Consider the following 13,157-nt stretch of genomic DNA (forward strand, 5'->3'; position numbering starts at 1 on the left):
TAAGGATCACAGCATAAAAGTAGTGAAATCAACTAGGGCTTTATTAGAAATGCCATTATATGACTTTACTTGACCTGCAATTCTATTATAACGGTATGGAACGGTTGTGGATTCCAGCCTGAGAATCTATGAGAGTTCAGGTTGGATTCAAAAGCATCAACAGGTGTGTGGTGGAACAGTGCAGGGAGATAGCAGGAAGGCGGAAGTGTGGAGGATCCTCAGTTCAAATCTGCCCTCTCAGAAGGAGGGTTTGGTTGCACTCAGGGCTTCAAACTGTGAACTTTGAAACAGTTTTGAGGTTTTTGTGCTTGAATAGCACAAGGGAACAACTGAAGGGCTGCAGGCTCCAACCTGCTGTCTGAGGTTGTGGGTTCATGCCCCTTCATGCAGACATCACTTCTGCTTTGAAAGAGTTTTGAGGTTTGAGTAGCAGTCTCAAGGTTAAATACGAGAAACAAAAATGTAATTTGTGCATGGTGCGGTAGTGCAGCACAAGAGCTGAGGAGCTACTGTCCTTACCCTGTAGGTTGTGGGTTCAAGCCCAGTCTTGGGTTTGAGCCTTTGGCTTTACTTCAGGTTTGAGTAGCAATCTCAAGGTTAAATACAACAAACAAAGGGTTGGTTAGTGTGTGGTGAAGTAGCACAGCAGAAGAGCTGCTGCCACAAGCCTGCACTGCACTTGAAGGTTGTGGGTTCAGGCCCAGATGTGGAAATAGCATTTAAAAGGGTTTTAAAGTTTAACTCACATGCTCAAGGTTAAATAGGAGAATCAAAGTTGCCGAAATGTGACCAGGACTGGTAGTGTAGGGGTGAGTGCAGGGGCCAAAAGCCTCTGTAAGCACTAGTGGGTTCAAATCCCACTGCTGCCAAGTATTGAGCGCACTACTGTGGAGGTAGTTGTGGGTGCATTGTCGCCACTGGTTGTTTCAGAGAAGTGAACCCTAGGGGTTATGCAGAAACACAAGGCGCGGTCACTTGAGTTATGATGGCATTGTCAAGAATGATGAAGAATCTTTTGAATGATGATGAATTGACTAAATTTGATGTTAATTGCTAATTAAGCTTTTATCACTTATTTGCCTAGCTACGTAGCCTATAGGGTTCCACCTTTTTGACGGGAGAGAAGGCCGGATGAGTCAGTAAAGATGAGCAGATGTGTCTCATTCAGTGGTCACACTGACATGAAACTTATTACAGCCTCTGAGGGCATTTTTCAAGACAATCACATGTTTGTCTACTTCAGGGCATCCTGTGGACAACCTTAAACTGACAGTCTGGCACAGGGTGTAGATTTGTTTACCCTTTTTAGTGCATCCACCCTCCAATTCTCTGTTACATTCAAATTCAACTCACTTGTGCCTTTACCAATGCAGGAAGGATGAATAGCATGTTTGATCCTCCAAGATGCACCAATCCGTCTCTGGGGCAATATCCCATTATGATTTTTAATAAAATGTCAGTTACCAAAACTACAGTAAAGTACAGAAATTTGGGGCATTTGGCATTAGTGACAGGGACGTGTAGGTTGCTCCATCTAAGATCATTCCAGTCATGTCATGGGAAAAAAAATATTGTGAAAAAAGTCAAAATATGTAGGGTCAAAAAGGAAACGATTTTTTTTAAATAATAGGTAAAAATTATTATAAAAAAATAGATATAAGGTCAATATATATAATATAATATATTATATATATATAATTATAGTGGCCATAATGCTTAAACTTATAGACTACAATCACTGTAATAATGTTAAGGGTCCTTGTTATAAGTAAATTTAAAACATTACACATTACTATAAGCAGCGTAATGCTGAAGTGTATTAAATGACTACTTTCTCTCTTGATTTATTCCCACAGTAAACATTGTAAAAATTAGTTTATGGTCTAAATCTTTAGTTTAGAAGTCTTCTTCAAAACACCATGGTGTTTATTTAGTTAAATGTGGGTCATTTAGAGTCAAACTCAGACTCAGGGGATGCTTTAGGGCAGGGCTACCTTGTGATTGACAGGTCACCAGCATCCTCTACATTTCAAATATGGATTCTTTATATTAACTTATAGTTTATTGGCATTATGCAACACAGGGATGCAAAATTCAGTCAAGGCCCATTTGTAGCACGACAAACTCATGAGAGACAAAACACAACATTCTTGGAGGGACTTTGAACCAGAAGTAATGTTAAGAGCAGCAACAAAAAAAACAATTCTCTAGGCAACAATACGTTGACATTTTCATCAAACAATTTCTACACAAATATATAGAAATATATTCTCTCGTCCTGGAAAGTTAGCTCGTCTTTTCAGATCATTGTTTCAATTGATAAAATGCACACAAAGAATATTATCTCAGCTCAGTTCAAATGTCTCGTTTTGTCCAACAAACTCCCGGTTTTGAGAGAAGAGAGAAGAAAACATCAGACAATGGAGAACTCTTCCCTGACTCCGAATCGATGGATCATCTCCAGTTGAACCGAAGTGTCCTCTGATGTCTTGTCCCACCTTCACCTCCACCGCCACACAGTGAAGTGAGCTCCGTCCTCGGCTCGGAGTCAGCGGGGGGAGGGGGGGGGCGCCTGTGGAGATCAGCTGGCTCTGAGACTCCGGCATGGCCCCCGAGGAGGAGGAGGAGGGGGGGCAGCCGAAACATCCAAACCTTTCATCCACTGCAGGAACACAGGAGCTCACAGGAGGGACTTAACTAGCGCCACCATGTGGTCAACACCACACGCTACGTCCACAACCTGACCAGGCACCGTCACCTGAGGGGAAATCACAGTTGGGGGGTCCTTACCTCAAAAGCGATCGTTTTTAAGCGGTCTTAAAACCTGCATTCTCTGTGGTGACCAGCAGGGGGCGACTCCTCTGCTCCCATAGACGTCTATGAGGAAATGACTACTTCTGTGTAGTGACCAGCAGGGGGCGACTCCTCTGCTCCCATAGACGTCTATGAGGAAATGACTCTACTTCTGTGTAGTGACCAACAGGGGGCGACTCCTCTGCTCCCATAGACGTCTATGAGGAAATGACTCTACTTCTGTGTAGTGACCAGCAGGGGGCGACTCCTCTGGTCCCATAGACGTCTATGAGGAAATGACTCTACTTCTGTGTAGTGACCAGCAGGGGGCGACTCCTCTGCTCCCATAGACCTCTATGAGGAAATGACTCTACTTCTGTGTAGTGACCAGCAGGGGGCGACTCCTCTGCTCCCATAGACGTCTATGAGGAAATGACTCTACTTCTCTCTTGATTTATTCCCTCAGTAAACATTGTAAACATGAGTTTATTGTCTCAGTCTCTAGTTTCAAGTCGTCTTAATTACAGCATGATGTTCAATGATGGTCCATTTAGCGTGAAACAGACCAAAAAGCAGGGGGCGCTTTAGGGCGGGGCTACTGTAATTGACAGGTCTCTGACATCACTCCTTTGCATTTGTAATACAGTACCTTCTATTCATTAGTTGTTAATTAACACAAAAATAATTTAATTTAATAGTTGTAGACACTGAAGTTGGCAGAGTATCTATAGAATGTCACTTTTTTCGTTTATTTTAATAATAGATGCATGCCATTTACTTTTTACAAAAGAATGAATCGGATGGCCTAACACTTCAAGCTGTACAGCTACTTGCATTCCACTAATATCCAAAGACCAGAGCAACCCTTATTATCATTCCGAGCTCACAAATAGCCGCACGCTCTCCTCCTTTTTGTTTGCATGACTAATATTGAACGAGTGTCGTCTTACCCTCCACGGGAAGTACTGGTCGTCCCTCTTGCCGATGCCCAAACAGCCTCTCATGTTCTTCCCCCACACAAAGAGCTCGCCTGCATCTGCAACGCAAAACATCCCACCTCAGCTGATCTTCCACAGTAACAATGGAAAAAACAACTGCTTTGGTCAACACATTTTTACTCTTCAAGTCTCGACTCGCTTCTCAAAGTCATCGGGTCGAACTTTAAATCCTGCACAACATGTGCACTTAACGTCTCATTCCCCATTATTCCCTAAACAAACAATAAATAACAGGCCTGAAGAGTTTCGTTTTGGAGAAAAAAATAATTCTGCATAAATAACATATTTGGGAATAATTTAAAGGTTTTCTTATTTAATGGTTGTTATTATAATACAAAAACAGCCTCTGACTAAATCTAATCAGGACTTTCCATGCAGGCAAAAGAAAAAAGGAACAGTTAGATGAGAAGATTGACTTTCATGCAGCCAGCTAGCTTAGCGTAGCTTAGCATAAACACTGGGAACAAACCCACCGGTCACTGCAGCGAAATGGTTGAGTCCACACCGAACGCTGGAAACGGCGGCCGAGGGGTTGAAGTCGGAGCGGCCGAACAGCGTGGGGGGGATCATCTCCGGGGTGGAGGATTCGGAGAGATCCGGCCCTTTTCCCAGAATGCCGTAGCCCCACACAAACACCTGTCCTTTCTCTGAAAAGATCCAGACACACCAGTGCAGATATTTATACGCCCACGTGGTCAAACGCTGCGTTTTAGCAGTTAGCACTCTAAACTTCACCGTTTCATACCAACAGGAAGCTATGATTAAACTAAAACCAGGGTTTTCCAACTTTATTATTTTCCACTTTGTGTCTTCCTGAGAGACCAAAATGTTTCATGTTATCCCAAAACGTTTTGGCCGGTTGGGACGGATTTCTTGATGTTTATAGTGAACATAAATAACGCTTCAAATGGTCCATCACGAGACAGCAGAGAGGGAATCCACCCTGCTGATAAGATCTCTGAGGCCCCCAAGAGGCCGAGTAGATAAGATCTCTGAGGCCCCCATGAGGCCGAGTAGATAAGATCTCTGAGGCCCCCAAGAGGCCGAGTAGATAAGATCTCTGAGGCTCCCATGAGGCAGAGTAGATAAGATCTCTGAGGCCTCCAAGAGGCCGAGTAGATAAGATCTCTGAGGCCCCCAAGAGGCCGTGTAGATAAGATCTCTGAGGCCCCCCATGAGGCCGAGTAGATAAGATCTCTGAGGCCCCCCAAGAGGCCGAGTAGATAAGATCTCTGAGGCTCCCATGAGGCAGAGTAGATAAGATCTCTGAGGCTCCCAAGAGGCCGAGTAGATAAGATCTCTGAGGCCTCCAAGAGGCCGAGTAGATAAGATCTCTGAGGCTCCCAAGAGGCCGTGTAGATAAGATCTCTGAGGCCCCCATGAGGCCGAGTAGATAAGATCTCTGAGGCCCCCAAGAGGCCGAGTAGATAAGATCTCTGAGGCTCCCATGAGGCAGAGTAGATAAGATCTCTGAGGCCTCCAAGAGGCCGAGTAGATAAGATCTCTGAGGCCCCCAAGAGGCCGTGTAGATAAGATCTCTGAGGCCCCCCATGAGGCCGAGTAGATAAGATCTCTGAGGCCCCCCAAGAGGCCGAGTAGATAAGATCTCTGAGGCCCCCAAGAGGCCGAGTAGATAAGATCTCTGAGGCCCCCAAGAGGCCGTGTAGATAAGATCTCTGAGGCCCCCATGAGGCCGAGTAGATAAGATCTCTGAGGCTCCCAAGAGGCCGAGTAGATAAGATCTCTGAGGCCTCCAAGAGGCCGAGTAGATAAGATCTCTGAGGCTCCCAAGAGGCCGTGTAGATAAGATCTCTGAGGCTCCCAAGAGGCCGAGTAGATAAGATCTCTGAGGCTCCCATGAGGCAGAGTAGATAAGATCTCTGAGGCCTCCAAGAGGCCGAGTAGATAAGATCTCTGAGGCCCCCAAGAGGCCGTGTAGATAAGATCTCTGAGGCCCCCCATGAGGCCGAGTAGATAAGATCTCTGAGGCCCCCCAAGAGGCCGAGTAGATAAGATCTCTGAGGCCCCCAAGAGGCCGAGTAGATAAGATCTCTGAGGCCCCCAAGAGGCCGTGTAGATAAGATCTCTGAGGCCCCCATGAGGCCGAGTAGATAAGATCTCTGAGGCCCCCGTGAGGCAGAGTAGATAAGATCTCTGAGGCCCCCAAGAGGCCGAGTAGATAAGATCTCTGAGGCCCCCATGAGGCCGAGTAGATAAGATCTCTGAGGCCCCCATGAGCCCGAGTAGATAAGATCTGAGGCCCCCGTGAGGCAGAGTAGATAAGATCTCTGAGGCCCCCAAGAGGCCGAGTAGATAAGATCTCTGAGGCCCCCATGAGGCAGAGTAGATAAGATCTCTGAGGCCCCCAAGAGGCCGAGTAGATAAGATCTCTGAGGCCCCCCATGAGGCCGAGTAGATAAGATCTCTGAGGCCCCCCATGAGGCCGAGTAGATAAGATCTCTGAGGCCCCCCATGAGGCCGAGTAGATAAGATCTCTGAGGCCCCCCATGAGGCCGAGTAGATAAGATCTCTGAGGCCCCCATGAGGCCGAGTAGATAAGATCTCTGAGGCCCCCATGAGGCAGAGTGTGGAGCCTGACGCCTGAGTTTTGTAGCAAAGACTAAGCCGTCGAGTGAGAGGAGGCGTCGTCCTTTGCAGCTCTGTAACGCCTGCGTACAGACGCGCTCTCCCGTCTCGATATTGATCCTCAAAATCAAATCCTTATTTTTTTCTGCGTAGCACACTGACCGTTGAGAATGGCCACCTGCGTGCCTCCACATGCCGCCTGCACCACCTTCCCACAGCCGACCAGAGGAAGAAGTCGGGGAGAGTTGATCTGAAAAACACCACGATCACGTTGCTCTTTTTTTTTTTACAAATAACACAACTCATGCAGTGCATCGCTTTTCTTTCTTGTTGCATCCAGGCAGAGTGAAGCCAAGGTGGAAGTGTCTGGAAGCTGCATTCTGTCTAGTGACCACCAGGGGGAGCGACTCCTCTGGTTGTTTAGAAATGAGAAAATGACTCTCCTTCACTCCTTATTCATTTACCGTTGTAAACACGGTCGTGTCGAGACCGATCTGCTTAAATGATCACGACACATATGTTGTTCAGACAAACCTTTGGCATCATGAAACAGCGTTTTCGGGCCCGCTCACCTGTGTGCACTCAGTGACCGAGGCCAGCTGCAGGTACTCGGAGTTGCCCCACCCGTACAGCCGGCCGTCCGTGGACACGGCCAGACTGCAGTCTCCATACGTGCTGATCTGCTGCACCTCCACCCCGGACAGATCCCCGCCCACCTCCACCGGACGGGGGCTCACGCCGTGGTGTCCGAGACCTGCAGGACGAGGACAAATCGCCTTTCACTCCAACTCTCAATATAAAGGAGACTCTTGAAGAAGTTTTAAAAGTACTTTCCACTTTTTTTTCCTGATGTGCCTCAACTACCAGAAGCTCAAATTATTCTCTTTTGTTCTCATCTTTACTTCAATCCAATTATTTATACACGATAAAATTATGGTGAATAATCTTGTTACTACAAAAGATTTAAAACAATTTAAAACAATGACTTTCATTAAAAACAACCACAAGATCTAAGGGGAAAATATTTGTCCCTGTTCCATTATTTCAGTTTTTTTTTAAATAAATGTAATAATAAACACTGATTCTGCTGCACCAGCTGAAGTGGTTTTACCAAAGCGATATTGTGTTTGGGGGAAATCCCACTATTAAATTTCACTGCAGAAAAAAAGGTCTCCTGTGGAGTAGAAAACAGATGTTTCCTGTGGTTTTCAGGGTGAAGAGGTCTGACATGGGGGGGGGGGGGGGGGGGTGTACTGACCCGTCTGTCCATCTGCGCCCCATCCACATGCAAACACTTTCCCTGTCTCAGTGAGGAAGAGGCTGTGATCCTGTCCACATGCCACCTGGGGGGAGAAAAAAGATATTTAATCTACATGAAAATACACAAATCACACGTTTAACAGTGTGACAGTCTCAGTTTAGTCCTGATCCTTAATAAACATCCATCCGTAAACAAGACCATCAGAGAAGATGCTCCGTTTCTACACGGTTCCTCTTAACGATGTCATCGGTGCTCCATTTAGGAATCGACACGTCCTTCAGGATGGCGCGCCGAGATCAATTTATGGCCAACGTGGCGAGGAAGCAAAAAACATAGAGAGAGGTCGCACTCACCTGCGTGACCCGGCTGTCGAAGCCTTCCATCTTGTGGATGGTGTGACTGCCGCTGTTTGGACATGAGACAGAGAAACAGGAGATCCATCACTGGAGATCTGCCTGTCATTACACTTTTAGAAAGTGGAGTAAGGCGACTCATACACATTTGGTCATAACTTCTAATCAATACAACAGGAAATGTGGTGACAACGCTAAAAAAAGAAAAGAGAAAAGAAGCACGTGGAGTCAGTCATGTAAACACGTTAAAATACCGGATGTTATACACGTTGACTTAATAAAAAATAAATAAAAGAGTTGAATGAGCTTAAAATGTTTGTAGCTTCAGGACAAACCTGTAAACTTCATCTTCCACGATGGGCCTTCCACACTGGCCATAGGCATTGTTGCCCATACTGAAAACTAGAAGAGAGAAAACAGACTTCGACAGTCAGAAAAATCTGGCAATTAAATTCCCGGCAGCAAAGCTCACACCTCGACGCCGCTGCAGGAAGCGCGAAGCGAGTCTCTTACCTCCCTCCTGGTCGGTGAGGATCAGAGAGTGAGCGCGGCCGCACGCAACCTGAACCACTTTGGTCTGCAGGGGCTCGACGAGAGGCAGAGCCACGGGGGAGGGTTCCAACACGTAGTCGTAGCTCTGATCTACGAGCAGAGGTGAGGTCGCGTCGTGAGGCCCGAGCACAAGCATGCTGCCTTCACTCACACTAACCACGGGGTACCACACCAAAACAATAGCACACGGGGAAGGTGACGTTTCCACAAGTCCGCCAACACACAGTCCATCACATTCATCCATCTATTCAGAGAGAGTTGATGCTCTGTGGAAGTGGAAGTTAAGTTCTGGTGGCTTCTTACGGCGGCTGTGCTGCGTGCGCTGGAAGCCCAGCTGAGAGTCCGCGTTCAGGCCCATGCCCCACAGCTTGGTCACGTCTTTGGTCGGCGAGGCGATGAGAGTGAAGCCGTAGCCGCAAGCAGCGGAGGAGATCTACAGCAGAAGAAGAGCAGCGGGTGAGCTAAGAAAGTGTATATATATATATATACACACACACATATATGTATAATAGAGCTCACATCACCTGCTCCGCGGTCTCCAGTCGGTAAGGAGTCAGCTGGTATTTGCGGGGCTTCTTCCTGCCGCCGTCCGGCACCACGAAGCTGGGGACACCGAGCGCGCCGGTGAAGCTGAAGCCCCACACAAACACTTTGTGGGAGGGCTTTTTGTGCCGGCCGACAAACTGAAAAACCGGGCCCCTGCTGCTGGTTTTCTCCTGGGGTCGGGAGGATTGACTGAGTGCAGCGTGACCGCAGACTTGGAGCCCGGAGCTGATGTGTCTGGTGCACAGTCGCACGCCAGAAAGAGCCATTCTGTGGGAAGAAAGGGGACAAGAACACATGGCTGAACAGATGGACAATGCGGGGAAATATAGTAGAATACAGTTTGGTAATAATGACAAGAAATCCATTTTTGATGCTTTAATTTTGACAATGGGACGATATTTTCATAATTAACCAATAACTACTACTTACTAATATAACAAATAAACCTAAATCAGTGTGAAACATGTTTTCAAACATTTAGCAAAAATAACACGTAAAATATATGTAGGACAACTTAAAAAATGTTGACACTTGAACATTAGTTTGACAGGCAGTGAATAAGATGCAGACTTATTGTATTTAGGAGGGAAGGTTACGTCACTTTAGTTTTCTGACAACTAAAGCTACCTTCGTCTTGTTTAAAATGGTGATTATGGGAGACTTTGAAGAGTGATAAAGACTGGTCCACGTCCACTTGTATATTCGGCTTGCTGCTGATCTATTAAGCAGATCTACGTATAAATTCACTTTTTCAACCACCTCACCGCCAGCGGTGACCGTATTTAACGTTAACTTACCACGCTGACGCATACTGATGACGATCGAATTGGATAATAATATAAATAGAAAGTATCTTAAAAAAAAAATATGTTAATGTAATGTAACCGAATGTAACCAGTCGTTTAAGATAATATATATAATATATATATATGTTTTTATATAAATAGAAGGTCGATTGTATTCAGGAGAGAATTATGTTATTATTAAAAATGATCACGCTTTTTTGTCGCTTTTCCACATGTAACAAGCTAACAGTTAGCTGCCTCGGTTTGAATGAACTCACCTGGGCTTCCTGCTCAGACCGGAGGTTTATAAAGTGTTTTAGAGGATAAACCACTAACTTGTGGCGTCCATGAATTGATGGAAACTAACTGAAATGGTGTTTGCATCTTTCAATGTCACCATGCGTGTTTGTTTACCTGCAGGTAACCAAGCTAAACCCGGAAAGAGGAAACGAATTCTTCTTCTACGGATTTTTCTTCCGTCACAGAGACGCTGTGCGCCTCCTATCTACGGCGGAGTGTGTAGCACAGAGGTTTATAAAGTAATCACACCTGTGACATTTAAATCTCCTGGGTGTTAAAATAATGTTATTTTATTTTTTAAGTTTTTGGGGGGATTTATAGTGATGCTCGGAATCTAAAAAAAGAAAACAAATCTCAGTTTGAGTGCCTCACCAAATATATTATTTTGATGGTAATATTTTCTCCGGAAGGAACAGTTGGTACATCTCCATTGTGAGGGAGATAAATCATCTCATCCAACTCTCAGCAGGAAGGCAGCAATTGAACACTTCTTTTAACAGGTTACAATAAAACTGGAGAACTCACCGCTAAAAATATACTGCAACGTGTCTGTTACTACAACTATAAAGAGCTTGAAGCGCAGAAGAGTTGCTTTTAATGCCCAATAATCTACTCTGGTTTCAGATTAGACCGACTCTGGAAGTGGGTTAATGCTGCAGCCCGGTCAGGTGATCACCTGACCCTTTAGCTTCACAGGTTATTAACCTGCAGTGTCACTCCATACCTAAAGATCCACTGTGCTCTCCCACATACCTCAGAGACGGACTTATTTAAATTAACTGAATTGATGTAACAAGGACACGAGCACAGGGGCTGGAACCCGTCCGAGCCGTCTGAGAGCAGGTAGCTGCAGAGGAGTAAGGCCTGTAATCCTTAAAGAGGATCAGGTCTGTGGGGGGGGGGGGGGGGATGAAGGACCCACTGACCGTCTTCAGTAGCACGCGTTCACTGCTGTCAGCACCGACACGGGGAAAATGAGTCCATTTGAATTGTGCTGAGAAGGATGTCTTGATCTGAATGGGACGTGGACAGTGATGGAGTCCGAGAGCCGGAGTAATTTCCTTCATGTTTTCTGAGTATTTCTGATCCGACTGAGAGGAGGACGAGTTTTGGTGAGAGACACTGTGAGCTGTTAGTGAGTTTCTGATTCATTCATCTCTTTTAAAACTTCATTAACGTCCCCCCCCGTCCCACACAGACGGCCATGCCGGTGCTGGAGGTGACCTGCAGCCTCGTCGGCTGGTCCTGTCTCTACCTGCTGTTCTGCCGCACCTTCGCTCAGCAGGGGTCCGAGTGGAGCTGCCGGCTGGTCACTTTGTCCCACGGCATCGTCATAGTGATGCTGACCGCGTACGTCCTCTTCATCGAAGGGCCGTGGCCTTTCACACACGCAGGTCCGTGCTGCTCAGAGTATACCTGTTTACATGGAATATGTTGCTAGAAATGTAGACACAACTTTAAAAAAAGATCCAGATTGTAACCACAGTAATAAGCAGTCACAAGATCACAAGTTATCTATACAAAAAATCTTAATCGATCTGCACTCATTTAGAAGTTCTTATAGATGTATTATAGTCTAAAAAATAAAACATGATAGGATTTTGTAGGGATTGTTTGATTAAAAAAATAAACCAATAAGATGAAAAAAAGTCAAAAAATATGATGTCTAATATCTGGTCAAAGAACGTAATGGGGGAAATAGTAAGAACATCATTAAAAAGGTCTTACTACATATAATAGTATTAAGAAGAAAAAGTGATGGAAAAGAAAATTCAAAAAATGAGTTTAAAAAATATTAGGACGAAAAATGTCTCAAAATATTGGGTCAAAAATGATTTGGTCAAAACGTCCAAAAATGTTTGGTCGATTTTTTTTTTTTTTTTTTTAAATGTCCAAATTTACTTTTGGATGTCATGGAACAAATATATTGTTAAAAAAAATGTCATGAAAAATGAAAAAAATATTGGGTCAAAAATTGTCAAAATGTATTTGGTATAAGAAAAAGATGATTTCAAAAAATATCATGGAAAATAAAAGTTACAAATACCCCTCAGGTACCGAAAACACGGAGCTGCAGACCTTCTCCCTGGCCGTCTGCCTGGGCTACTTCTTCTTCGACCTGGCCTGGTGCGTGCGTCACCACACCGAGGGCCCCGTCATGCTGGCCCACCACGCCGCCTCCATCGCGGGCATGCTGCTGGCGCTGCTCATGGGGGTGTCCGCCTGCGAGACCTGCGGCGTCATCTTCGGCAGCGAGATCACCAACCCGCTGCTGCAGGCCCGCTGGTTCCTGCGGCGCCTGGGCCGCTACGACAGCGCGCTGGGCGACGCCGTGGACCTGCTCTTCGTCTCGCTGTTCGCCGCCGTGCGCGTCGGCGTCGGCGGGTTCATGTTCTACTGCGAGCTGACGTCGCCCAGGACCACGCTGGTCATGAAGCTGGGCGGCGTGGGCATGTACGCGCTGGCCTGGGTGTTCATGGTGGACATCGCCCGCTTCGGCTACAGGAAGAGCCGGGCAAAGTACGACAGGTGGCGTGGGGCCCGCGGGTCGAGGGGAGGAGGAGGAGGGGACCACCCGCTGGGGGCCGCCGACGCGCAGAAGAGAGACTGAAGGAAGGAGGTTCTACGTCAGCACCCACCTTAACGCTGCAGGGACATTCAACCAAACCCTTCGTACGCCATTAAGGCTGCATTTTACTTTGGATCATTGATTGCAACATGAATATTAAACTTTCTTTACTTCCTTTATGCTAATGCATATACCCGGTATCCAAACGATTGTTAAAACTATGTTACGGTAAGGGAGGCTAATTGTTTTTCAGAAGGCGTGCCCACATCCACCCTCATGCTTCATAACTCAGGTTTTATGATGGACTAGATGCCGACACCATCCAGCTCAGAATTATTATTATAATATTATTATTTAGCTTCTGCTGAGCGTACTAAAAAGATAGCATTCTGAATAGATTCAGGCTGCAAGTAG

General features: G+C 46.0%; 2 protein-coding genes across 4 annotated transcripts; one reads left to right on the forward strand and one right to left on the reverse strand.

Moving 5' to 3' along the window:
- Positions 1 to 1,728: 1,728 nt before the first annotated feature.
- rcc1l (RCC1 like) lies at positions 1,729 to 11,558 on the reverse strand. Of its 3 annotated transcripts, none has more exons than XM_037467991.2 (12): positions 11,430 to 11,558; positions 9,068 to 9,356; positions 8,847 to 8,976; positions 8,505 to 8,633; positions 8,327 to 8,393; positions 7,992 to 8,043; positions 7,636 to 7,720; positions 6,950 to 7,131; positions 6,540 to 6,627; positions 4,265 to 4,438; positions 3,744 to 3,829; positions 1,729 to 2,758 (listed from the first exon to the last, which is right to left on the reverse strand). In XM_037467991.2, the coding sequence occupies exons 2-12, from the start codon at positions 9,353 to 9,355 to the stop codon at positions 2,681 to 2,683; spliced, it is 1,359 nt and encodes a 452-aa protein (XP_037323888.2). In that variant the 5' UTR covers position 9,356; positions 11,430 to 11,558; the 3' UTR covers positions 1,729 to 2,680. The 3 variants fall into 3 exon arrangements, with proteins under 3 accessions (XP_037323888.2, XP_037323887.2, XP_037323886.2); XM_037467990.2 differs by lacking the exon at positions 11,430 to 11,558 and adding an exon at positions 10,289 to 10,369 and having other exon boundaries at positions 1,730 to 2,758; XM_037467989.2 differs by lacking the exon at positions 11,430 to 11,558 and adding an exon at positions 10,153 to 10,341 and having other exon boundaries at positions 1,731 to 2,758.
- LOC119215669 (TLC domain-containing protein 5-like) lies at positions 10,604 to 13,028 on the forward strand. The gene is made up of 3 exons (XM_037468007.2): positions 10,604 to 11,286; positions 11,373 to 11,568; positions 12,229 to 13,028. The coding sequence occupies exons 2-3, from the start codon at positions 11,379 to 11,381 to the stop codon at positions 12,783 to 12,785; spliced, it is 747 nt and encodes a 248-aa protein (XP_037323904.1). The 5' UTR covers positions 10,604 to 11,286; positions 11,373 to 11,378; the 3' UTR covers positions 12,786 to 13,028.
- The last annotated feature ends 129 nt before the right edge of the window (positions 13,029 to 13,157 follow it).

The sequence above is a fragment of the Pungitius pungitius genome, chromosome 16 (genome assembly GCF_949316345.1).
Source record: "Pungitius pungitius chromosome 16, fPunPun2.1, whole genome shotgun sequence".
Classification (NCBI taxonomy): Eukaryota; Metazoa; Chordata; class Actinopteri; order Perciformes; family Gasterosteidae; genus Pungitius; species Pungitius pungitius.

Bases quoted from the DNA above. Each gene is read 5' to 3' on its own strand.
- LOC119215669 (XM_037468007.2), top strand. From the start codon at position 11,379: ATGCCGGTGCTGGAGGTGACCTGCAGCCTCGTCGGCTGGTCCTGTCTC. The intron at 11,569-12,228 runs GTCCGTGCTGCT...AATACCCCTCAG, and splicing joins GTGGCCTTTCACACACGCAG to GTACCGAAAACACGGAGCTG.
- rcc1l (XM_037467991.2), bottom strand. From the start codon at position 9,355: ATGGCTCTTTCTGGCGTGCGACTGTGCACCAGACACATCAGCTCCGGG. The intron at 8,977-9,067 runs GTGATGTGAGCT...CTTCTGCTGTAG, and splicing joins GACTGGAGACCGCGGAGCAG to ATCTCCTCCGCTGCTTGCGG. The intron at 8,634-8,846 runs GTAAGAAGCCAC...CTCTGCTCGTAG, and splicing joins GCGCACGCAGCACAGCCGCC to ATCAGAGCTACGACTACGTG.